Genomic DNA, 25,424 nt, shown 5'->3' with positions numbered 1-25,424 from the left:
TCTCTAGAAGCATGTTCAAAAGCCTTGCTATAGTCATGGCTTTACTAACAAGGTGTACTTGCATCAGTTTTCTTCTCATTTTGTTCAGTCTGGGTGCTGCACTTGCTGTTCCACAGAACCAAGTACCATGCTGGTACCTTCATGCTGTCATCCTGCACCCATTCCATGGGTTATTACTGGGAGCTGATGGCTGAGGTTTTTTGAGGGGGTTTTTTGGTTTTTTTTTGTTTTGTTTGTTTGTTTGTTTTGTTTTTTGTTGTTGTTGTTGATTTTTTTGTTTGATTGGTTGGTTTTTTTGATTTTTTTTTTGGGGGGGGGGGTGGGTGTTGTTGTTTTTTTTTGTTCTCGTTGTTGGGGTTTTTTTGAGGTAGAAGTTTATTCCCTCACTGTTTCCATTCACATCTCCTGCCCTGGTTAGGAAAGAATGATGATTTTGCAGGACGGTTTCTTTCACCTGAGAAAGCTGGTGCAAGAATTCTGTCTGTGATAGCATGGTCTGAGGAGCCCAATGGAAATCATCCTGTTAGACAGGAAGGTTCAAGGCAGATGGCTCAGGCTTTCCCCTGCCCTGCTCTGGATGACAGAAAACTGCCCATGAGTGCCAGTAATTCACACTCCTGTGCCACAGCATTTTCTCCTTTGCCATTATCAGTGAACTGCACCCTGAAACACAGCCTGTGATTCCAGACCGTGGTCTTTCTCCTGTGCTTCCTTTGCTGCTTCTCTGGCCACTGAGTGGTTTTTGTTTTCAGATTCTTTCCTTTTTCTCTGGTTCAGTTCCCATTCCTCTTCCACGCTCCCTCAGGCGAGCTGATCTCAGTGCCTGTTTCCATAAGCCCTCCCTGCCTTCAGCAGTGCTTCCTGTGAACCTTGGATCACATCCTCGTCGATTTTCTTGCCCCTAACCCGTGGCCCTGCACTCACACATTCTATCTGTGTGTGGAGGAAAGAAGGACATGCTTTTGTAGGCATCTGAATTGAAGTTGTGCTAGTTCATGCTGAGGTAGGTGTCTGGCTCATTCTAGACAGCATTAGGCACAAATAAGAATTGTTTAATGTGGAATACGTAACTATTAGTTGAAAAATCTGCACGCTCTCAGATGCCTTGTCAACACTCCGTGCCTCAAAATGTGCAGTATCCAGCAGCTGTGGTGTTAACCTTTGCTAGGCCATGCTGAACATGGGAAAAATCAGTAATTTTTGTGTTTGCATGGGATCTTTGTTTGCTGTGATTAATGGTCCACTAACAGTGTCCAGCGCAAGTTCAGTGCAATGTACAAAGTGTCTTTGATGCCAGACATTCTCCATTGCTGCGCAGAAATCAAAGTTAATAGTTGTAAGCCTGAGAAGACTGGAATGTTTTCAATTTACTTTTAAACAAATAACTTTATTGTGCCATTCTCACATGGGAGTAAATTCCACAGCCTTAGTGCCACATTAGACAAAACTTTTTTACCTGCTGGTTTCTGTTTATACTTGGAGAAAAGATATTAACCTCAGTTAAGAGTTGGGGGAATGGGACAGGACTATTAAACTCGGTGGGAATTCTGGCAGGGGTTTTGCTGGGAGCAGAGTGGGATGCAGGAGTACAGGCCGGAGCTGGAGGATGATTTGTGCTGCAGAGTGGAGTTAGGGAATTCTTTGTGCCTGAAAATCAAACTCGTGAAGGACACCTGTAGGAAACCATTCAAACTGGTTTTGCCACTCCAGAAATGTAAGGAAGCAGTTGTAGTCTTAAGTAAATGCCAGTGGGTACTGGGAAGGAGATTCCTGGAGACTGTGGTTGGGGATGGATCGGGCCCAAAGCCTGAAAGAAGCAATTCTGGTGGAAGTAATGGGGGTGTGCATCCGTCTAGGAATGACAGCTCATCACCCCAAGGAGGGAGAGTGTCCCTGAACTCACCACATTCTCCTATAATGGTAAGATTTTCAGACTGACACAGGGAAGTTGTGAAAGAATTCGACTTTATTACTTATAGGATGGACTAATACCATGAATTTGTAAAAATATGAAATGTGTGCAAAATGCCCAAGTACGAACATGGATCCATCCAGCATTGCTCCAAGTGGGAGACCCTCTCATGATAATGAGTGTATTGTTATCTTCTGGTGGATAAAATGCACAACCCATTCCAGTGACTCCTTTGGATTGAAACATGAGTGTACATTAATTCCTAACAGAACCAACAACACTGGATGGTTTTTTTAACTGCTCACTTGGCCTTTTTTGTACTAAACCTTTTTTTACAAGGCTTTTGTTTTGTGCTTGTTCCATGGTTTTATGGCTTTATAAATCCATATGCAATCAATAAAAGGATTTGAGTTTTGTTTTGACTAGTTTTTGCTTTTACTTGGGCCATCTACAGTTCATTAGTATTTTATGCTGCGCATCACTGCATGGAAATCCAAATGGAAAAAAATTGCAGGTTTAAATGATGCTCAGGTAAATGCACTTGCAAAATTGGACAAACAAATCCCCTCACCTGATAACAGCATTAGAGTTTGTTGTCTTCCTCTGATGTTTCTCACCTACATCTGCTCTTTTCCAAAGTAGCAGCTCCTCTCTGTGCAGTGGCTTCTGATAAGACCTTACCTCACTTTAGGAAATGACAATGCAATGCAAATAATTTTGTAGCGTCCTCAGAGCCCTAAAGCCTTTGCTGCCACTTGTTTGGCCTCTAGAGTAAGATATGCCTAAAGGTAATGCAGATTGTGGATAGGGAAAAGGGGCTGAGAGTTATTTCCACTTCAACTTGTGAGGCAGGGAAAGTCTTTCAGCCAGGTTTCTTCTCACTGTGTGGCCTTTTTCTTTTGAAAAAAAAAAATGGGGTCTATTGATATTACTGAAAGAAACCAAAGGGTGAATAGCAGGTGACAGCTATTACTTATCCCGAGTCAGACCTGAGATTGGGAGTGGTACTCTCAGTGCTTGTGGGGGCAGAGGCAGGGCCAGTCCTTCCCGGGTGGTGCCTGTGCATGGGTAATTTCCACGAGTAGAACAAGGATTTTGGTACTAGTCTGGATTTTCAAACAGTCAGGAATGTATTTCAGGACTTGTTCTGGTCCAAGTCCTTTTCCTGTGCTGGGGAAGAAGCTGTGTAGGAGAGGACAGGATGGCTGCTGCTAAACCCGAGTGTTCTGGGCAGCAGCTCTCTGTCCTGCCCAGCAGCAGGTGCCCAGCTGCCCTCTTCAGATGGGAAACACGACTGTGCTGAGCAAATACCAGCAGGCCTGAGGCTGGTTTGGGTTTCCAGACTGGGCAGAGTAAGGAGCAATTATGTGCTTTTGCCTAAGATTCCTCCAACCCTCTCTAAGCCACTCACTTCCTGGCCATCTGGAAAGGCAAGCCTCTCACTTGCAGAATGTCCTGGGAAAAAAGAGGAGGAGGGAATGTGCTGGGCTGGAAGTGTCTCATCCCCTTTATCTCCCAAAAGCCTGTCCACAGCAGGGAAATAACCTGTGCTTCAAGGTGGCTCCCCAGGCCCCCGGTTTGGCAGAGTGGTAGGGAACACAGGGCTCTGAAGGCAGAGGTGTCTCAAATGAAACGATATTCCAGTCTTGCCACAAAGGTCTTAATAGTCCATGAGTTTTAGTACAGCCATAAGGCTATAAATTCAGGGATTTTGACCTCAAAGTCTTTGAGCACGTTTAAAAATAGCTCACCCATCCTCATTTTATCACTTCATACACTCTGACACAATTTTGGAACCTGCCTCCATCCCATCTAGCAAGGGAGCACTATAATTAAGAATCAGTTTTGAAAGGCTGTTCTCTCTTAGCTTAAGGCAGAATAAGGCTTTATGTATTTTGCAGATTATAAACAATTCATTGGCTAAAATTAGCAGTAAAAAGGGAGCCCCAGCTCTTTCCTGCCCTGTGGTTTGTACCACAAAGACTTTGTGTTTTTAAATCATGACAGAGCTCTCTAAAAACCTTGAAAGCATATTATGTATTTGTCACTTTGGCTCAGTCAGGAATAGTCTCACCTCCAAGCCAGAAGGCCATGGGTTCAAATTCCATGCCTGCCCCTGGATATTGCTGTCTCCCAGTAATTTCATTGCAGAAAACCTTTAGAACCGTAGGGGAAGAAGAGGGAAATTTCCTGTCTGTAGCTCCACTGTGAGACATTCAGTCCTTGGGATGATACATTAAACCACAGCTCTTCCCCCCAGCTTTGCTCAGCAGGCACAAACCCTGGAGCAGGGGAGAGAGAGCCCTAATGGGAGGGGCAAGTTTTTCTCTTCTTGACAAAAGCAGTTGTAATCCTCAGGATTGTGTGTGAGCTACTGCTCCTCATTGTGCTGCCACGAGGACAGGGTTTCCTTGGCATTGTTGTGAAGAATGAGTCTTGACTTTACCTTTTGCTGCTGATCAGTGACAGAAGGAGGAAAACCAATCAATCCTTTTGAACTGAAAATGCCATAATAGGTCATTTAACTTTTTTTAAAAGTTAAATTGCAGAAAAAAACAACTGAAGTGCCAAGTTAGGGTTGTTTGTGGCAACAGCAAAGCCAGGTAATTTTAACTGCAAAGGTAAACTCCATATGGTCACAGTCCTAATCACTGATGTCCTTCCCCCACAGAGAGGAGGTCAGAGTGATTTAAGCTTTAAACTTTATAGTTTCATTGTGGTTTCTGCCAAAGGGAATGTGGTCTTATAACATGAAGTGTTTATGTTTGTTGCTTACAGACATGTGTATTAACTTACCAAAATCTCACCTTCTCTAAATAAAATTTATTTTTAGGAGGAAAAAAAATTCTCTCATTTTCTACTGCTTTTATAGAATACACAGAAGGGGTTTGTCACACCAAATGGAAGCCATGTCATAAATGTTATGTACTGCATAGTTGCTCACAACTCATTTCTTACCCTGAAAATAATTTTATCCAATAATTTTCAGTGTTTGTTTTTGTGGCACGAATCCAAAATGCTTCTCTATAGATGATTTTCTTTTGTTTAGAAGTATTTGTTACATTTCAGTAAAGTGCTCAATGTTTTCAAATTCCTCCTCTGCTCTGTTTTGAGGCTTTTTTGCTACAGCAATGTTGCAGGTCCCATTTTTGCTGACAGCTTTAAAGGGGACTGTAAATGGAGACTGTGGATATGGTGATCATTGGTGCTCTGCTGGGGTAAGAGTTGTGCCAGAATTTGTAGCCCACTGTCACTCTGCCTGGCAGAGGGCTTATGAAAACTCACTGATGTGGATGAGAACTTTGAATCTTAGGACCTGAATTATCAAAGCAAATGTTTTTGATGAGGACTCTGGCCAAGCTATGCTTGCGATATGATTAACATCTGGGAAAGGCAGATTTGTCAACATAAGATGCTGGGGTTCTTGTGTGTCCACTTACTAAATTAGATTAAATACATTCCTCTCTCTTAGTAATTTTTTTTTTCAGATAGGCAGTTACTGTGGGTACCACAGAGACTATGAGAATTGGCCCAAGAGGTGGAGAGATAATCCATCTTGTCCTGGCAGGAATGTTGGCTCATGCAGTCACATCTGGGATGTTGGTGGGGTGGACCCTGCAAGGTTTGAGTTGGTAACGGGCTGTCATAATTCGGGGTAAAAGGTGGGCTAGGGGGTTGTCCACAAGACAGATTTCTGTACTGTGATGTGGTCCATGCTGGGAAAACAAGATTGAGAACCCTTCCCATAGAGCCTGGCTGAGCAGTGCTGGCTGAAAGGGAGGCAAAGGGAACGGAAATGGTGCTGCTCCAGAGCACAGAGATCCAACTGTGTGAAACCAGTGTGGGTGCTATTAAAATGCCATCTTCCTCTCCCTTCCCCTTTCCTTCCTCCCTTCCTCCCCCTCTGCTGTCAGCCTGGCCGAGGAAAAGTCAAATAACGTACGACTGTGTTCCTTGGCATCACAACTGCAATTTCCCTTTAGGGGCTTCAAACTTAAGAATGGGAGGTTTTAAATCTTGCTGATTCGTGCTATTCCAGCAAGCATATGTGTGAGGAAAAAGAACAATGCCGGTTCGAACAAGAAATCACAAGTGAGAAATCATTGCTGCTAAATCAGGTGTTGCAGAGGCCAGTGGAAAATTCAGACACTAAGAGAAATAGGAAATTACTTTGTTTAGAGCTGGGAAGGTTAATGAGAATGAATTAGAAAGTGCTCTCCGTGTGTATTCAGCCCCTAAGGATTTGAGCAAAGTTAGAGGGATTTATTTACTGATTATCCAGACTATACAACTGGCAATAAGATTAAGTGAGGAATTTTGGAACATGCTGACATTTCTTATTTGCATCATTTACTATGGAGATCATTTGTCGGTGCTGCACTGAGTTTGTGGTGAGCCAGGGCTTAGTCTGGCCCAGCAGAGACAGATCTGGTACTTCTCATGGCTCGAGGGATGTGGGGGTGAAAACAGTTTAACGTCCTCTTTTGTGTCTCAGAGAGGAAACATCAAGTTTGGTTAGGTGCTTATCAGGGGAGAATTTCAGAATATTTTTCTAGAAACCATTAATTATGGAAAAGAGCGGAGTTATAAGAGACACATTGCATTAGATCAAGTAAAAATAAAAGACAAGGTTGGAATTTATAGAGCCCAGCACTGGATGCTGTACAGAGCTCCCCCACTGCAAGGCCCCTCCAGGCCCATCCCTCCCAGCATGCACATGGATCTGCACAGGGATCTGCTGCCCTCCTCCCCTCCTCCTCCTCTTCCTCCTCCTCCTCCTCTAGTTCCACTTACTTCAACCAGGCTGCTGAGTACCTCAGGTGGAACAAATGAGGAGGGACCACTGAACAGGAGTTTAGTACAGGATTCATTTCAAACAGAATTAAGATTTTAATTCATTATTCTGGGTACCTACCGCCGAAATGATCACATTTGGTGAAAAAAGTGCAACTCTTAGAAACAGACATGTTAAGTTGTAAGCTGCACTTTAAACATGTCATCTCAGCCGAAGTATTTTACTCAGCCCTTGTCTGTGCACTGAGCACTTACTTGCCTCATTTTAATCTCAAGAACAAGAAAATTCCTTGTTCCTGAAGAAATCCTTCAGCTGAGCCTTGTTGCTGGAATAAGGAGAATTTTGTTAGTGACCCTCTCTTGTATGGTTACTGCTAAGGGAGGTAAAGAGAAGAGAGGCAAGGTGTGATTTCAGTCTTCGTGTTAATACCTCCCTGATCAGCCTCGTGGATGACTACTTTTCTTGCTTTCTGTTTTCATCCTCTTTGGTAGAAACTCTGGGATTTGTATTTGTTTTGGTTCTTAGGGGACTGCATACCACAGCCAGTAGCTTTAATCCTTTAATCCTGACATGTCCGGCTGATGCCTCCACCCATTGATTGCCTCCTTTCACAGCAGATGATCCCGTTCTCCTCACAGCTAATGGCCACTGCTGGATCAGGCTGCTGTCTCTGGGAATGTGTTTCATGCATTTGGTAACAATCCACAGTAAATTTCAGCCTGAACATCATCTGGGCCAATCCTTGCACTTCGAGTCATCATCATCATGACTTGAATTCCAGGGTAACTCACCGTGTTTGTGACTTCCCAATATCCACTGACATCCTTCTACGCTGAAATAATAGCAAATACCATGCCAATAGTATCTCATATCCTAGATTTTTTTTTTTCCTAATGTGCTCTTATAAATATGGGGCACTTCATGTGTTGTTATGACAAGGAAATTCTTTGACTGAAAAGTTTGCAAATTCCACAGTAGTATTTGTTTTATAAACAAAGGTGCTGTTTTCCTTATGCCAGCCTCTTTCTGCTTTTGCTTGTCCAGCAGTCTGTTCTGAAAGGCATGAAGCAGCTGTTGGCCCCCAGTCAAAACTTGCAGTGTAGGGAGGGTTATGTAAAAGTCCTTTGTCTGAGGGACGTACATGGCAGCAAATGGTGAAATTGGAGTGCAGATTCTTTGAGGGGAGAAAGCTATTCACACCAAGGTTCTATTTTGTACTTGATTTTTGCATAGAACGAAAAGTAGAAGATACTGCAATTTTTTTTTTCTTTGCCTTTTCAGAAATCCTTTTTCTTGTTGCAGTGTTGTGGGTAATTTCACACCACTTTGCACCCAGTAGCACCTGCTAGATGGAAGGGATGTGAGAGGTTGCCTATTTCTTTTTCTCAAGGAAAAGTCTCTGTACCTAGGTCTTTTCTGAGGGATGCTGCTCCAATCCTTGGAAGAGATTTGCAGCTCTCCTAATCCATCTATTTCTGTGCTTCACTGTTCTTATCATAAAACACTTTCCAAATATTTATTTGACATCTTTTGCTGCCTGCAAAGATGCTCATCTCTACCCTTCCACAAGTGATTTCTTTTGAACTCATCAGTCCCAATTTATCTTACCTCTTCCCTTGAGGTAATATTTTACAGAGCCCTGAACCATCTTCAATGGCTTCATGTGAACACTCTCAAAGTGTCCCTTAAATTTCTGGTGGTGTGATAAGCAGCAATGGAGGCACAATTCTTGTACTGATTTTATAACAGCAAGTCATTATTGACTCGTGTTTATATTGCACTGTGGACACAGCTCCTCTTCTGCTGAACTGCTCCATTCTCACATATAAATGATTTATTCCTGCCTAAGGAACCCTATGGTAGGATTCTTGGGGTGTCCTGTGAAGGGCCAAGAGTTGGACTTGATGATCCTTGTGGGTCCCTTCCAACTCAGGAGAATCTGTGAAATCAAATACTTTCTATTCAGAATGAATTCATCTAGATTTTGAACCTGTTTCTCTAGGTCATTGTGAACTCCAGTCCTGTCATCTAACTTATTCTCATTCCCTTCCAGTTTCTTCTCATCTGCACATGTAACAAACCCAGGCTATGACCCACCATCCTGAGCATTAAGGCTTTAATAAGCACATTATAAACCACACTCCATATGAAAGTCCTCTTGACACAGTTCTCCACTTTGCCAGTGAGCCATTGACAGCTTTTCTATGGCAATGAGCATCCAAGAATTATCTGCAGGGAAAGCACACTTTCCCTGATGAAAATGTCTCTGGAGATTGTGTCAGAAAGCTTTACTGAGGTCTGAGATGTGTGGTATCTGTGTTAATACCTGTAAGATCTGAATCCCTGCTCTAAAAGGAGGTTGGATTGGTTTGCCATGATTAGTTATCAACCTGTGAGATGAAAGAAAGTGCAGATTTCTTGGAGTTCTGGTAATACATCATTCCTCTCAGTCTCCCAGTTCCAAATCAGCTTCTCTATGGAGTAAGGCAGGGAGAGAGCCTGTCAGATTGGGAATGTCTGGGATGGTTAAAGCCCTGGAGATACCTGGGGAGCAGTGTGTGCATTGAGCAGGAGGATTGATCTCATGGTCTGTCCTGGGCAATGTCTGTAACCACAGAGAAGAACAGGAGTAAATGATTGTTTGAGCTAATCCAGAGACTGAAACACTTGTGAACCAAACTGCACTAGGGTGTATCATTCTTCTGGGGGTTATGAAGTGAGAGAGATGCTGTGTGTGAGGGAAAGCCAGATCATAACCTCTGCTCAGAGCAGTTCCAGGCTGCTAATGAAGGCATAGCAGCTGAAAGGGGCAGCCTGTGGGTGGCTCAGTAAAGGGAACAGCAGTACAAAGTCAGGACATGCTGAAAGCATGGAAGAGAGTGGCAAAGTCACCCTCTGTGAGGGAAAAGGACAGCTTCCAAGCTACCCGGGAAGTGTTCTTTTTCTGCTGCTTGCTTTGTTGTAAATACACAAAAGTAATGTATTGTCATTTACTTGTGGTTCCTTCCAGTAAGAAAACCTCACTGTGTGAAGCCATCATGTGGTTTCAGCAGTCCTCTGGCAAAAGGCACACTATGTACAGCTGAGAGGATCTTAGCTAAATTATATACCCAGCATCAAACTGCAATGAAGAGAGAGTCAATTGTAAAGATTTAGGGAAAAGCAGGGGGTTCAGGACAACTGCAGTGTGCTGAGTGTTGGTGTATTAAAGAAAAAACTTACTTGGACAGGGATACATAAAATAGATTTTATATGTATTTTCAGCAGCTCTGAATTAAAACATAAATGCAATCTGGCTGGAATAATTAATTCTCAGGTGGTTGTTGTTGTTATGAACTTGGAAATGAAAGAGCTGAAAGCAGCTTTTAAATGAGCAATTTCTTACTGCAGCCATGGACATATTTCATACTGCACAGAGCGCTGCTTTGCTGCTGCTCTGATTTTTACCCTTGAGTCAGTCACCTTCCAGTCTGCTTCCTCTTGGTCATTGTCAATAGAATGCCTTTTTGATTACAGAAAATTGGTTGATACACTTCTCTAATGAAAATGCCAGACAAATGCTCCTTCTTGGAACTGACATCAGGAATGTTATACAAGACATTCTTAAATATGCTGGCAGCGGCCCTGAATGTAATGAAATCATGGAAATTAGAAGTATTGCTCTCTCTGTGTGGCCAGCTCAGGACTGTTTTCAGTGTGTTACCCAGTTTTTCTGTGAATTTCAAAAGGGATCACTTTTCAATAAGTTTCCTTGGGACATTCTTGAACTTGCTTATAATTTCTACAATCAGAAAAATTACCCTGACATCCTAAGGTATTACTCCTTTGTTTTGGATTGCACACAGTTCCTCATGCCTGCATCCCCAGTACCACACTAAATCATTCCTCTTGCAGCAGAGAGCTCACAATCTTCAGAAGATCGATAACTTTTCTGGTAGAAATGATGAAATCCTGTTCCCACTGCAGCCAGCAGTAACATTCCCACAATCTTCAGTGGTTTGGATTTCACAGGCAGTTTTTAGTCTGCTCTTGTATGACACATTAGTTAATCCTTAACACATTCTTAGTACAGAAGGTGTGTGAATGTAGAAGTTGGAGAGCAGCAGTGGTGTACCTTGGGTTTCAGTAGCACCTTCTTCTGCAGGGATCACAGAGCAGCTTCAGACAGGTGAGACCACAGCAGAGTGCAAGGAATCAATATTTCAGTCTAAAGTGCAGGGAGCAGAAGGGAAAGATGCCTGGGGGTGTGTGGAAGGGAACGTGGAAGCATCCCCCTGGCTCCCATCTTACCTTCTCTTCATCTGTGTTTTTTTTTCACCCATTGCTTCTTTCTAGCCTTGGTGTGTTTCCATCACATCCTCTGATTTAGAGTTTTCACAGATGAATTCATTTCCTTTACCTGTTTTTTAGCATTCTAGCTTCTTCCTTAGCTTTCTTTGTTGGAGGTTTCCAGAACTCCCTAAAGAAATTGCACTTGCATTCCTTTGAAGTAGTAATATTCCATTCCTGTCACCAATTAATAGCAGCATTAAGCAAGAGTCAACTGACTAAAAACCTAGTCCAGATTCATGTGCTGTCACTTGACACTTGGTGTTGGAACCAGTGAGTTCTTGGCTTGGGGATGAGGAGCTGAAAGGACTGGGCTGCCTTGGCGGGGAAAGGAGGCATGGAAAGCTGTTTGCACCTTCTTTGTTCTCCCTTCCTGCTCAGCTTGGCCATGCTGTTGGCAGTGGGCTGGGAGGGTTTGCTCCCGTGCTCTGCTTTGGGTTTATTCACTGAGCAGGCTTTCACTGCAGGAGCCACGCTGTAAGAAACAGGGACAGGGGCTGAGGGATGACCTGCACTGAAGGTGGGGTCACTGTGAGGCTCAGAGAAACAAGAGCTGCTGTGAAAGAACGGCCTGGAGGTGGAATAGGGCATCTCTGTCACTTGGGATGCCCAGTCTTGCTAGGCACTCTCATTTCTGGCTGCTCTTGTTGGCACAGAGCTGAGGCAGCTGAACAGAAAGCTTTCTAATGCTTGGAGGGGTCCTGGAGGGCACAGAAACCTGCTGGAAGCAGATTTCCATCTGCATGATGCGATGCAAACAAGATGGTTTCTGGCATGAAAAGCCTTCAGTTGAGACATCAAATCATTAGGAATACTATGGCCAGAAGCTTTCATAATAAATTACTGTAAAGTCATGAAAGATTGATCTTTTTTGATTTCAGAGAAAATAAATCAACAGTATGAAGCAGCTCTGTTACAGATTCAATCAAGAGACTATTACCCTTTGCCTTACAGATCAGAGACAAATTACTATTTTTACTTTACATTCTCTTGATGAGGATAATGATAAACATCTGTCACTTTGCTGCTTAGCCAGTTAGGAATCTTACTGCAATCTGCAATTTAAAGAGTGAAAAAAAAAAAAAAAGAAAGGAAAAAAGACATGAACTAACGACACTTTATATAGACAGCAAAGAAGAAAAGAAAGAGAATAGATGTCAAATGCAGGGGAACTGGGAAGGGGACATTTTTGGTCTGTAGTTACTTGGCTAAAATCTGCAGATATATGAGAGATGTATGATTTTTTTATTTTTCTGGTATTTCACAGGGAAAATTACCATTAGTTTTTCTTTAGACATGTAGGCTAAGGAAAATAGTCTTTGCACTGTGACTTTTGGCTACGTGCAGTTTATGAATAAAAAGATTAAGGCTTTTAAGGTAGTAAGCCTACTACCACTGTTACAGCACTGAAAACCCTGTTTTCATCAAGAGCCCCTTCAGTGTCCTCCACAGTCACAGGATTTTTAGGAAGCACAGCTAATTGTTTTTAAAGATCAGCTGCTTTTCCAGTAATTCACCCGTACTTTTGGAAGTTCTTTTACAAACATTCTGTTTTGTTTCTAAATGGTACATTGGGTCTTATTTCTTAACAAAACTAGAACTTAACACATCACAAACATTCCATGTCATTTAGCCTGGACTGACGAAGCTGTAATTTAAAATGTGCCAAGTGCTCTACCTGGCAATGCTGCATGAGCAGAAGCAGACCCCGCATTAGGACATGAAACCAGGAATCCCTTCTTGGCCCAGCTTCATGCAGGGAGAAGCCTCTTTGGTGACATGTTTGCATATTTAGCACTAATGGCCTTTCACTGGTGGGTTTGATACTGATCTCAGCTGCTCCGGAAATCTTTAAAGCACCAGCCATGTGCCAATTTTAGCTAAAAGCTCTGTTGTAAACGGACCTGTGCTGGCAGGGCTCTGGCTGATACATAGCTCGGTCTCCTTGTTGGCTTCTTCGGTTGTTGCAAGTGCTTTCTGTTCCTTTGTGTTCCTCATGTCCAAGGCCAGGTTGGACGGGGCACTGAGCAGCCTGGTGTGGTGGGAGGTGCCCCTGCCTGCAAGGGGGGTTGGAACAACATGAGCTGCAGGGCTGGAGCACTTTGGCTGAAGTCAAAGAAGGCTTTTTTGAAGTCAAAAAGCTTCTTCTTTTCCAAGCAAAAGCACTTTGTGGTTCTATGATTTTATGCTTCTAGGTACCCACAGAAGCATACTCAGGTACTCAGGTACTCAGATTTAGATTTTACAGTTCGTGCTATTAATGCTCTGGCAGTTGTTTTCAGGGAGAAGTTTTATATCAGAATTTGGGGAATGTTGTTCTTTGTACTCTCTGGGTAGAAATTCCATTATTTTGGCATCTGCAAGCCTCAGACAGCAGTTTGATTTTCACCAAAAGGTTACTATTTTTCTTTTATGTTTTCCTATATTTATACAGGCCAGACTAAAGCAAAGTATTGACCTTTTAGCTTCTAGTTAAAGTTCCTGGTGTTTAATTAAGTCAGCTGTTTACATACAAAGTTGTTTTTTTCTGTCCAGTGAAAAAGAGACCTCAAATATATAATCCAGCCTTGAGCATTGGAAGCTATGATGCTTTTGCTGTTATCTTTTATAAACCCTTTGTTTATATAGGTGATATTCACACCTAACAAGTCTGAGACTGAATTGCAAAATTTGTCACAAATAAGTCAGCCTTAAATAACAAAGGTGGGTTTAACCCACAGAAGGGTAAAATTAAAAATCCAGACTTGTGTTGCTGCTTTCTTGCATGGGACCATCTGGCTGAATGTGAATGGTAAAAGATTTGATAATAAGTACTGCAGTAAGTGATCTAAAATAATTTCTTGGTGTGACATTTACCACCGTGCATCTTTGTCTGAAAACTTTCTATAACATAAAATTACAAATTTGTGTGGAAATACATACATGTGCTTTGTGCAAAAGATCTCATTTGGCATTAAAGTTTAAAGGTCCAAATTTCATGATGCTGAACACTAATGTTAAACAAGCCAAGACTTCATATTTTAACCTGTGGATAGTCTTTGTATGAGTTATGTTGCTGGATTACTACAGTGCAAGTCCAGGGTTTTTCCCCCAATATGTTTCAAGTTTACTTCAATCTGAAAGGCTTTTTTTTTCTTGTTTGTAGACTGAAACTGAAGAGAATGGCCAAGCAGATAATTTTTCAATGGACCCCCAGCTGGAAAGACAGGTGGAGACAATTCGAAATCTTGTGGACTCCTACATGTCCATTATTAACAAATGTATCCGAGATCTGATCCCGAAAACAATCATGCACCTCATGATCAATAATGTAAGTAGCAGCCACAGTTCTAAACCAGTTCAATGTGTCTGTCAGATCTCTCACTCTCAAACACACCTCTGGAACACAGCAGCAACAGCAGCTACTAAAGAGAAGAATTAATGTCAAACTCATGGACAAAATATTCCACTATTTCATAGTACTTGGAAGTTCTGCAGCCTTCTCAAAGGGTGGCACACTGCCTTGAGTGCTTATCCCAAAATCCTAAAGAATTAATTTACATCTTAATCAGAACATAAATTATTATTTAAAGGTAAATCAGGGTGGTTTTGTTTTGTTTTTTATTTGATGTCTTGCTTTTGATGTAACGGGAAGAGGAATTGGGAGCTTCGTGTGGGCAGCCTGTGAGAGCAGTAGAGCAGAGTTGTGCTTCCCTGATTTTCCATCTGCAGGCCTTTGTCAGGGTTCATAAAGCATTTCTTATTTTGTTTGGGTTTCTTCATATTTTCAGGTTGCCATTTTCAAGGAATAAATCTGGAAGCTTTGGACACTGTTGTTTAGATCAGCAGATGTGGCTGGTTGATTTATTGTGTGTGTCTTTCTTAGATCTGAAGATTATTTGGTTAAAAAACCAGCTTTGAGATACTGTTGTTTTTCCACTGCAGTGGGATCTCAGCCTTCACATCCTGGCAGAGTTCTGAATGGACCTGGTTGAGAACAAAGCTTAATATTAGTGCCACTGCTGCCATACAAATTACTGATGGGACCCACAGCCCCTGCTAGTGCAGAGCAGCACCATTTCTGAGAGGTCATCAAAGCAGTCAGCCTTTACCAGTGCAATATGCTGTGAAGCAAATGTGATTAGAAGGTAGCATTTACTTTTGACTCAGAGCCACCTCTAGCCTTCATCTGATGGATTTCATTAGCCCTGTGGAATTTGTGCTGCACTTAAGAGTGAGGTGGTTGGACAGGAAATTTCAGTGGGATTTCCTCATGCATTTAATACGAGCAGAATTTTTGTATGAGAGCAAGAGATTTTTCATTAAACTTCTTTGGGTTTAGGGTAGTCAGAATGTAGGTAATGCTCTAGTCATGGTTGAGTTTTTACAAAAAACCATGGGAACAATGGAGCTGCCTTTTTTGCCTGGAAATCAGCCATGCTCTAGACTTCAGAAGTTGAGTGTGTGTTCTCACTGCTCTTTCCAGATCATTGCTAGCAGCTTGCTGCTTTGACGTAGCCTATCTCCAGTGCCCTTGGAAAGGCTGGGCTTTAGCTTTCATTTCAGAAACAGCAGAGCTCAGTGAGCAGAGTTGCTTTTGAAAGCTTACATTAAATTTTCTGCCACTCACCTCCTCATCTGGAATCGTTTAGGGGTCTCTGAAGTGTGTGTGTCCCTCAGAAGTAGATTACTGTGAGATTTTGTGCTGTCAGTCTCATCAGCTGTTGGTGACACTGATAAAGCCTGCCAGGCTGGCACCACACATTTAAAATATCACCAACCTTTCAGCTGACCTCATTGTCCCAAGCTGCAGTTGGGCTTCCTAGTGAGCTGAGGCCTACAGCTCCATCCTAGAAGTTAAATCTGTGGCAAAGAATCCAAACATTTTAAAGAACTGTGAAGAGTGCCACCAGAAGCATTAATGAATTTCTTTCTGTACAGCATAGGCAGTAAAATACCATATTGAAAACAATAGGTAAAATAGCAATTTTTTAAAATCAGGGCTATTGAAAAAAGAAAGAAATGGTTGAATCAAGAGTGCTGAACCCTGCCAAAAGATTGTGCAAAGATCTGGAAAGGAGTGGAGATGTGATGGAAGGTGGATCCTGTGAAGTTGTGTGTGTTCCTTGGAGTATTCAGAATCCAACCCATCCATCAGGAAAGTGAAAACACCCTCCCTCCCCCTTAAACAACATATTCTGTATTTTCTGCTGCCCCATCATGTTGCCTCCAAAACTCTGGAAACAAATCGATCCCAAGGAATTTGTTTCCATGACAATTGCAACCTCCCAAGTTTTCCTAGAACTTCCTTTCCACTTTGTGGGCCCATAAACAAGTACTTAAAATTCAAGGAAAGTATCAGATTCAAACTCAGTGTACAGAAAATAATTACATGCTGTCCCTGAGCATATTTTGGGGCCTAAGCCTACATTGTTGTATTCCAAGTGCATCCCTTGTTCTTCCCCTAGGGTGGATGTTGATTACCTTAAAAGAAAATACATTTACCACACAGAACTGCATTGAGTTACCATTACCAATTCAAACATGCCCAAACAAAAAACACATACACAAATTTGTATTTCATGGTGCCTTGGTATCCTGGATTATACAAGAGGGGTGGTCTTAAGAGTAGTCAGTGTATGCTCCATAAACAGTGCTGATAGTGATCTCAGCTGAGGAGAAAAACTCCAGAGGACTTGTTACTGCCAAACTGCAGGTCCAGGAATGGGTTGTGTTTGCATTTGAGGCAGTGCCATGCGTTGTCTTCCCACTGAGAAGGTTCCAAGCCCACCTTGCCCCATTTCAGAGTGCCAGGGCAGATTTGGTGCACTGGCATTTAGATGCTTGCTATGGTTCAGCTTTGACTGCAGGCCTGATGTCTGTGAAGGAAAATGTTTTAAACCATTCCTGGGAGTCTGCTTTCCAGAAAGGAGCAAACGTGAGTAAGTATCACTTTTCCCTCCATTTCCAAGCTGGAGAAAGTGGCTCTGGTGGAAGATCTTCCTCTGTCTAGTACAGCACAGGAGGGCAGGAGGCTGATCCAAGATCCATCCTTAACACAGCAGTCTTCCCTTTCCAGAGGAGTTCAGGGATTTACTCAAATCCTCTACCAGTGACAGACAGGGACCTCTCATGATAATTGTCACAGGCTGATTTTTTTCAAACAGATATTTGTGGTTTAACAATGCCTTTACAATCAGCTCTGGCCTTAATCTAATTTTAGGACTTATTTTTTTGAAGTGATGCCATTAAAATGCTCATTTCATCGAGCAGAATGTGATGCTGTTTAACTATGATATCTGTTTTTAATGTGGAGTTTTTGGCAATCACAAGGGAAGTAGTGTACTCTGGCTCTTGATCAGTACCATCTACTGGAAAACAGCATGAAACTCATGGAAAAATTTTGCAGGCTTTGCTAAGAATTTGTGCATCTCCTGTCATACGTGAATGGGAAATGACAGCCAAGCCCAGGCAATATGGTTTTGTTTCCCTCTGAGCTCTGTCCTGGCTGCCTGCTCGTTGCTGGTGACCAGAAAGGGTCCCATGGCTGTGCTGGCTCACTGCTCTCACTGACCTTGTCTAAACACAAACATTGCCTTAGTGTCACTGTCAGGCTTTAAATCACAAAACTAGCACAAACCCATGTGCAAATGGAGCTCAGGTTTATGTAATCAGAATCCTGGGAATGTATTATCATCAGTATCTCCAGCTCAAAAAAGCTTTATGGAGCAAAGCACCAGATGAGAAATAGATCAGAACAGTAACAAGTCTCAAATGCAAGGATTTAGTAGGTCAGCAGTTGGTCTATTTACCACAGTCTTATTTAATCAGAGTACCTCTAGCTTTTTATGTCTCTTAATGTGGGCCAGGTTTCCATAACCAGGGCAGGCATGGCAGGAAATCAATATAGTAAATTAGATTACTTGGAGACTTCTCCCTTCAGTTTGAATGTGTGTGGATGGGTTATTCAGAATCTGACAGACTTGCTCGAAATGAAAGATGCTGTCTACGGTAGGGTAAATTATTGCTAAGAAAGTAATTGACAGGTATGTCATAAAGCCTGAAAATTCCCATTCCCTGGGGAATCTGATGGTACTACCATTTACTTCCCAGTCAACCCTTTAGAAATGGCCCAAAATGCCAGCTGGCTCCTGGGAGCTGCTGGGAAATGAAGTGTAAGCAGAGGTGTCACCTCAGAGATGCAGAATTGCAGCAGAACTGGTGTAAGGTAGCAAGAGAAACTGATTCAGTCTCCTGCTTTCCATTGATCTCCCCTGTATTTGTTCAGCATTGTATTTTCCATAGAGATTTCTATTTATTTATTTGGTGGCTTGGATTTTTTTTTTCTGTCTGATTGTGAAAAACGCTAATAAGTGTTTTTAAAATTTTAGAAGTTTAATAGTAATAAAATGGTTATAAAAATAGTAATATGATTAGAGTAATAAAAATTTGAACAATTGAGATTAGGACAATAGCAGACAATAAGAACAAAGAGTTGAGGATGGTCCGGGTACCTTTTTCTGGGCAAAATAAGCCTGAAAGAGGACACCCATTAACAGAGGATTAACTCTTAAATGCAATAGCCTGTTGCATATTCATACACCTCATACAGGATGTATAAATTCCATTCAAACAAAGGATCCTGTCTGGTCAGTGTCACCTTCTTCCTCTTGATCCTAACGGTGTCTTCAGGGCCGAGTGAGGCGGGAAGAAGTTCGTTTCTTCTAAGGGAGTCATAAATTCTTTTTCTCTGAAAGATTTAGGTGCTCTGTGGCTGCTATCTCATTGCGAGTCCTCTCTTTAAAAAAAATATCTTACATACCATAGTTTCTATTTTAACATTATGTTATAACCTAAAACTATATTCAACACACTTCTTAAGAAAATTAACACAGCATAACACTTCTAACATAACACGTATAATATTCATTTTAGTATTTGTGAAAAGCCAATCATAAAATACGCATTTTTCATTCACACGGATGAAACAGGTAAAAGAATTTATCAACGCAGAGCTGCTGGCTCACCTGTATTCTTCTGAGGACCAGAACACTCTGATGGAGGAGTCGGCGGAGCAGGCGCAGCGGCGGGACGAGACCCTGCGCATGTACCAGGCGCTGCAGGAGGCGCTGGCCATCATCGGGGACATCAGCACCAGCACCGTGTCCACCCCTGCTCCCCCACCTGTGGACGACTCCTGGCTTCAGCAGGCACGCAGGTGAGCAGCCTCACAGCCTCACAGCCTCACGGCTGGACTGCCACGACATCCAGGACAGGCACGTGTGGTCTATTGTAAATGCATGGCAAGCTCCGTGGCAGAGAAAAACAATACATCTAACTCCATGCTCTCAGAAGGTAATTTATTACTTTATCATACTATATTATATTAAAGAATACTATACTATACTATACTATACTAAGGAATACAGAAAAAATACTTACTGAATGCTAAAAAAATAATAATAAAAACTTGTGACTCTGAAAAGAGTCCCGATACAACTTGGCCCTAACTGGCCAATAAGTCAAAACAACTCACACCAGAGTCCAATCAAGCAATCACCTTAAATAAACAATCTCCAAACACATTCTACATAAGCACAACACAAAAGAAACAAATGAAATAAGAATTGTTTTTCTTTTCTCTGAAGCATCTCGCTACCTTTCAGCTTCCCAGGAGAAAAACCCTAGGCGAAAAAATCGTGCTCAAAAAATGTGAATGCCACAGTGGTCAGCCTGACTGTCTGGGGCACTGCCACTGTCTTTGTTTCTTTTTATTTAAGGTTGGGATTAAATGTGTGAGATGGTACTTTTTGTTTGGATGTTTATTAGTTTTTATCTCTATTACAGTTTTATAAACTGTGAGTTCTACAGCACTTCACTCTAACAAACTAAAATATTTCTTTTTCTACAAGGCTTTTTAAGGATAAACTGTCTAATTAAGTAATGACACTTGAATTATTTTTACTTTTAACTTAATAACTAACTATTTGTGGCCTGTAATGCGGACTTTTTTTTAATTACTCAGTACTACTCAAACTTCTAAAGAAGAAGGACTAGATTCTGTCTTAAAACTACTATCTTGTCTTATATATATTACTGTATTCAAATACTTTAAACTCTAAGTTTTCCACCATGTGATATTGCACATTTCTATGCAAACTACACGCCCATAACCCCAGTTCTGTCATTCCATTTTGGAAGCCTTCTCCACAGCCTCAGGTCAATGCAGTGTTCTCTTGGGGTTCAGTGCCTGGCAGCACAGAAAGTCTAAAATTCTCAGCAGCCAGGGCTCCAACAAGATCAGGGATCCCTCCCTGCCTGTCTTTTTGGGAAGATGCTCCTCCAGGTCCTAATGACATCTGTGAGGAAAATCAAAACATTTTCCCACATATAATATGGGACTATTCCCATGTATAATATGGGAATATGTTTATATATATAAACATACCCACCTATTCTGTGGGTATGTTTATGTGAGCACCAGACAGGATATTTGCCTTGCAGAATACCATCCAGTGGACTTACAGCTTCTCTGATGTTTCTAATAGCAGCTGCTTCTGTCACCTCAGCTGTGTAACCACTTGGCCTCCTTTTGCAAGCTGTTACAATAATTCAGCATGTCAGGCTCCATGTCCTAGAAATTCCACTTAACAAAACATTATTAGGACTTGAATAATAAAATCCATTTTATTCACCTCTTTGCTTGTATGCTGTCAGTGGGAAACACGTGAGTCTTAATTGTATGTGATCCTCTGACACTGACAGCAAAGGAAAATGCCAATAAAAAACATCTGTCATAAGTTTTAACTTTTGTTTAAAGTAAAACACAATACATCAAAGAAAACCCAAAACCCGCACCCCCACCTTACTGAACTTTTAAAATCTCTGATATTTCACCTCCTCAGATCACCTCCTCCAAGTCCTTCAACTCCAAGGAGACCTACCTTGAACAACCCCCCAAGCAGACCTTTATCCGGCCGCGGACCCGCTCCTGCCATCCCCTCTCCAGGCCCCCAGTCAGGGGCTCCCCCAGTCCCATTCCGCCCAGGACCTCTGCCTCCATTTCCCGGTGCTGAAGCCCATGGAGGACCCCCCCAGGTTCCCTCTCGGCCCAGCCGGGCTCCTCCCAGCGTGCCAAGGTAAGAAGTTTGGTGTTCCTGCTGGTGGCATGGTTCTCTCCCTCTGGCACCACAGACAGATTCTGCACTGCTCCCTGGGTGGGAAGGCGAGCGCTGCTGCTGACAAATTCTTGTAGCAAAGCTAAAGTGGGCATTCCCTGCAGCCAAAGGTGTTTGATGGAACCATTTTTTAGCACAGACCCTGTTTGAAAAGATAGGAAGATTTTTTCATTTTAAAAAATTCTAGTCAGTCACTTGGAAGACCCCGATTTGCTTGCATTAAGAACCCCAGTTCTGGTTGTGTTGTACCCTCATAAGGGACCAGAGTGAGAGAGAGAGGTCACCTACCCCCAGGAGGAGAGGGGCAGGGGTACAGCTCCTCACTTCTGCCCTTCTGAATGCTCACCAGAGGAAGGTCACCCTTCTGAATGCTCACCAGGCTCTCCTGGGAGAGAACAAGAGCAATTCTTGTAGAACCAGTGGAACAAACTGGTAGGAGTCTGATTCTTGTCCTGCAAAGGCAGTAATTTCCAGCCAGTTGCAAACAGTCCCTAGTTGTCTGACAGAGTACATCATATGGTACCAAGAAATTAGTTAAAGAACAAGATTATCTTCAGTGCTTTATTTCCTTTCCTTCTCAGGCTTTGCATTTATCAGGACCTTTTAAAGTAGCTTTTCATATTGTATAATTTTCTATGGCATTGACTGCTTTTTTATATGTTATATGAATAGAATGTCCTTAATGTTTATTTTCACAATGATGTAATACACTTAATCTCACACACACACACACACACACACACACACACACACACACACACACATATAGATATATATATATATATATATATATATATATATATATATAAACCTCTGATTCTGAGGGATTCATTAACTTTCTAAATTACGAGAGGCGTGGGCAGATAAGGCAATGTTGGAACAAAGAGGTTTCTCCATTTTTGATAAATTAGCTGTTACATTGAAAGTACTCACAGTTTGGGAAAAAAAAGAGCCAGCTAAATAGGAACCAAAATAAAATGTGCACATTTTCAATTTTTAAAACGGTAATTGAGAAGAGAAGCTTTGGAGAAGAATTTTCTTTTAAATAGGTGAGATCTGTCATAGTTGTCAGTAACTTAAATTTGAGGCTCAGTGTTTCTAATATAATTACCCTTTATAATAGAAAGCATAAATAAATGAGGTATATCAAAGGAATGAAGTATTTTTATAGATTTGCTATGAAAAGGGCGTTGTTGCATCAATACCCAGCCATGAAACACTCTTGCACCTTAATGGATATCCTGTAGCTTGCAGCAGGGACCGCTGGGGAGAAACCTGGCATTGCCTTTCCAAACCTTGTATGGAAGGGAAGAACCCAAGGACCATCCCCTTGCTGGGAGAGCCTGGGGCTGAGCCAAAGGGCGCTGGCCCTGCTGCTTCCTCCGTGCCTCAGTGGGGTGCAGGGCCGAGGTGCAGTTGTGCCAGCTGTGCCACCAGAGAGAACCATGGCTCCTGTCCCCTGCCCTGCAGAGCAGCGCGTCTCCTTCCCCTGCCCGCCGCGGTTGTGCATGGACGCTGCTTTCCCAGGGTGCCTTGCCAAGAGCATGTCTGCTGATCATCTTCTTCATGCCAAAGGGCTAGGTGGGATGGAGACCAGAAAGGAATTTTCTAGCACGCAAAGGACACATGGGTAAGCAGCCTGGGAGCGCCTCAGTTCGGGACCGCCACTGGTGGCATGGAAAGCAGTGGCGGATAAAGGAGGTCAGTGATTTTCAAATACTGTAGCTGGATACAGAACTGAATGTGAGACTGCCTGACATTTTTGTGGAAAAAAATAATCTGCAATACACATCTTCTGGACTAGATCCTAGTTCTCTCTTTTAAAGCTATAAAAGCCTCAGACAGAAAAAATCTCAACTGCTAAAGAATGAAGGAAGGGTTTGCCATTCTGCTGAAACTTCAGGTTTCTTCTGCTGACTAAAGTGCGAGGGAGGAAATCCCAGGGAAGGGGCTGCAGGGGAAACCACCTGAGGGGGACAGTGTGGCCAGCTCCTGCGCCTATTAAATGTTTCTTTTGAGCCCTGGAATTTCAGCTACGCTTGGTCTGGTTTTAATAACAGCCTTTGCAGGATCATAGGAAATTGACTCAGAAAATGGGTCTGAGATATTAAAAGGGGAAAAAGAGTTTTGAGGAAGAGTTCTCGTGGAAACTTGAGCTTTTTCTGGGACTTAATTTTGAACTGGGGCGCTGTGCTCTGACTGTTCCACCACCATTTTCTGCAGTGATTCCTTGAAGTGTTGGGATCTCTCTTATCTAGGGAAATAGTTTAGCTTCCTGAGAAGAAAGTAGTATTTTTAAAGTTTATCTCCCTTTCCAAAGGAGCTTTCTGTTGCAGCTCCTGTCCCTGTCACATGGAGCTGAAAATCCTGACGTGCTGAAGAAAGACAAAGTTTCCATTTTCTCCTGTTCTGCCTTAAGATAAAAAGATCATTTTCAGGGGTAAGACTTGGACTCTCCTTGTCCAATGAGCAGATTAGCACACGTTTGATGTAGAAAATTTGGCACCTTACCGTGAGATACAGCCCATCTTTGAAAACACCAATTTTTTCTTCCACTTTATTAGGATTTATCAAAGGAATTGTACAGAAGTGGTGAGCTCTCAGCATTCTCTCACTGTTCCTCCCTTAATGTACACAGGGAAAGGAAAAGAGTTAGGAAAGCAGGAAATCATTTTCTTCCCTGCTTCGCTCTGATTCTAAAGCTGGTTTGGGTTATGTGCTCTGAATATTTCTGTAAGGAAACAGAAACTATTTGCATGATACATGCCTCCTTTAATTAATCCCACTTGAGGTGGGTGGATCTCTCCCAGCAAAGCCTGTGAGTTAAGGCCCCTGGCTTTAAGGGCTTGATGCCAAAGCATATATGATTTGTGAAATATTCCCCACTGCCAGAATCTGGATTATTCCCCCCTCTCTTAAAAGGCTTCAGTAGTATTTTGAAAGAAAACGCAGTTGTGTGCTTGCTTTGGTAGGACAGCTTTAGGCAGGCACTAGAAGCACTTCAGCTCACCCTGATGTGTGTTTGCCTGCCTGTGTGGAAAGCCTGATCTTGACCAATTTAACTTCTACTGTGGATGCCTGATTTTTAGCTTTTAAATGTCCTGAATGGGAATCTCAGCTTTGCCACAAGGAAAACAATTGAATTGGAAATGTTTTTACTCTTGGCAGCAGAGCCTGTGGCGTTTGTGGGGGTAGAAGGGTGCTGCCCTTTACTCCCTGTGTCCTGCCACTGTGGATTCACCAGAGCTTTCCCAACAAAGCCCTGGTCTGGAACCAGGAGATGGTTCCTGACTTTGTCACTGAGGCAAAGTGACCCCACAGGGGGTGAAAACCTGGAGCACATGTGTCACCCTCAGGCAGGCTAGGGCTGCTCCCCAAGGGCTGGGCCTGGTCTTTACACGTGAGGCAAGTGGTGAGGAGAAAATTCACATTGTGCTGCTCACACACTGTCCCTACAATTCACTTCCACCCACAGCCAGCCAGCAGGGAAGGGCTGGTGGCAGCTCTGCAGCTCTGCAGCTCCCCTTTGTTATGCCACCAAGGCTAATTCCATCACCTGCTGTGTTGGTAGCTAATCTACCTTGTAAGCCACCATTACATATTTCTGCCAAACTGGCAGAAAAAGGTACTTTTACCTGACAGTAATTGCAGTTAAAAATTTTCAGAAAAAGTCAGGAGCAGTGCAGAAAGCATTACTGCCTGACGTCTCCCAGCCCACAGGCTCCCACTCAACCTCTTTGGTTGCCAAATATCAACCATTCACAAAGTTTTCTCTGATGGATTTTAATGGATTAGAGTTCTTTGAAAAGATTTAATGAAATGTCTAACCCTGTGCATTGAATGATAAGGGGATTTTGTGCAAAAAAAAATTGCACGTGATCCTCTGAATAAAATCTGTCATAGTGCATAGGCATATAAGGCCAGAAGGGTTATCCTGCCTGAGCCTGGGAATCTTCTTTCTCCTGAAAGTTTGACCTTGCAGCCTTAAAAGCTTACTACTGTATTTTTTAATGGAATATAAATTGTAATCAAATAGTCATTGCACCAAATTCTTCTGGCAGGATGAGTGAGAGCCCACCTTAGAGTGTTTGCATGCTGACTTGGATGATCTTAATCTGAACACCCAAGTAGGAGAGCACAGCTCTCTGTCCTCTTTGAATAGATCTTTGGCAGAAGTTATATTCAAAAAGTATAGTCTGCAATTAGGATTGTTTCATGCAAGCAAAGAGAC

General features: G+C 42.5%; 1 protein-coding gene across 7 annotated transcripts in view; it reads left to right on the top strand.

The window, feature by feature from the left end:
• The window catches only part of DNM3 (dynamin 3), a 172,457-nt gene that overhangs the window by 132,021 nt on the left and 15,012 nt on the right, over positions 1–25,424 (top strand). For all 7 annotated transcript variants that reach the window (XM_038143972.1, XM_038143971.1, XM_038143970.1 and 4 more), the window contains 3 exons: positions 14,182–14,346; positions 19,007–19,233; positions 20,921–21,154. In XM_038143972.1, the coding sequence (XP_037999900.1) occupies positions 14,182–14,346; positions 19,007–19,233; positions 20,921–21,154 (626 nt within the window). The remainder of the gene's footprint in view (positions 1–14,181; positions 14,347–19,006; positions 19,234–20,920; positions 21,155–25,424) is intronic.

Source organism: Motacilla alba, chromosome 8, assembly GCF_015832195.1.
Source record: "Motacilla alba alba isolate MOTALB_02 chromosome 8, Motacilla_alba_V1.0_pri, whole genome shotgun sequence".
Lineage (NCBI taxonomy): Eukaryota > Metazoa > Chordata > Aves > Passeriformes > Motacillidae > Motacilla > Motacilla alba.
Note: the sequence above shows the minus strand (reverse complement) of the source record. Positions and strands in the feature narration are given on the sequence as shown.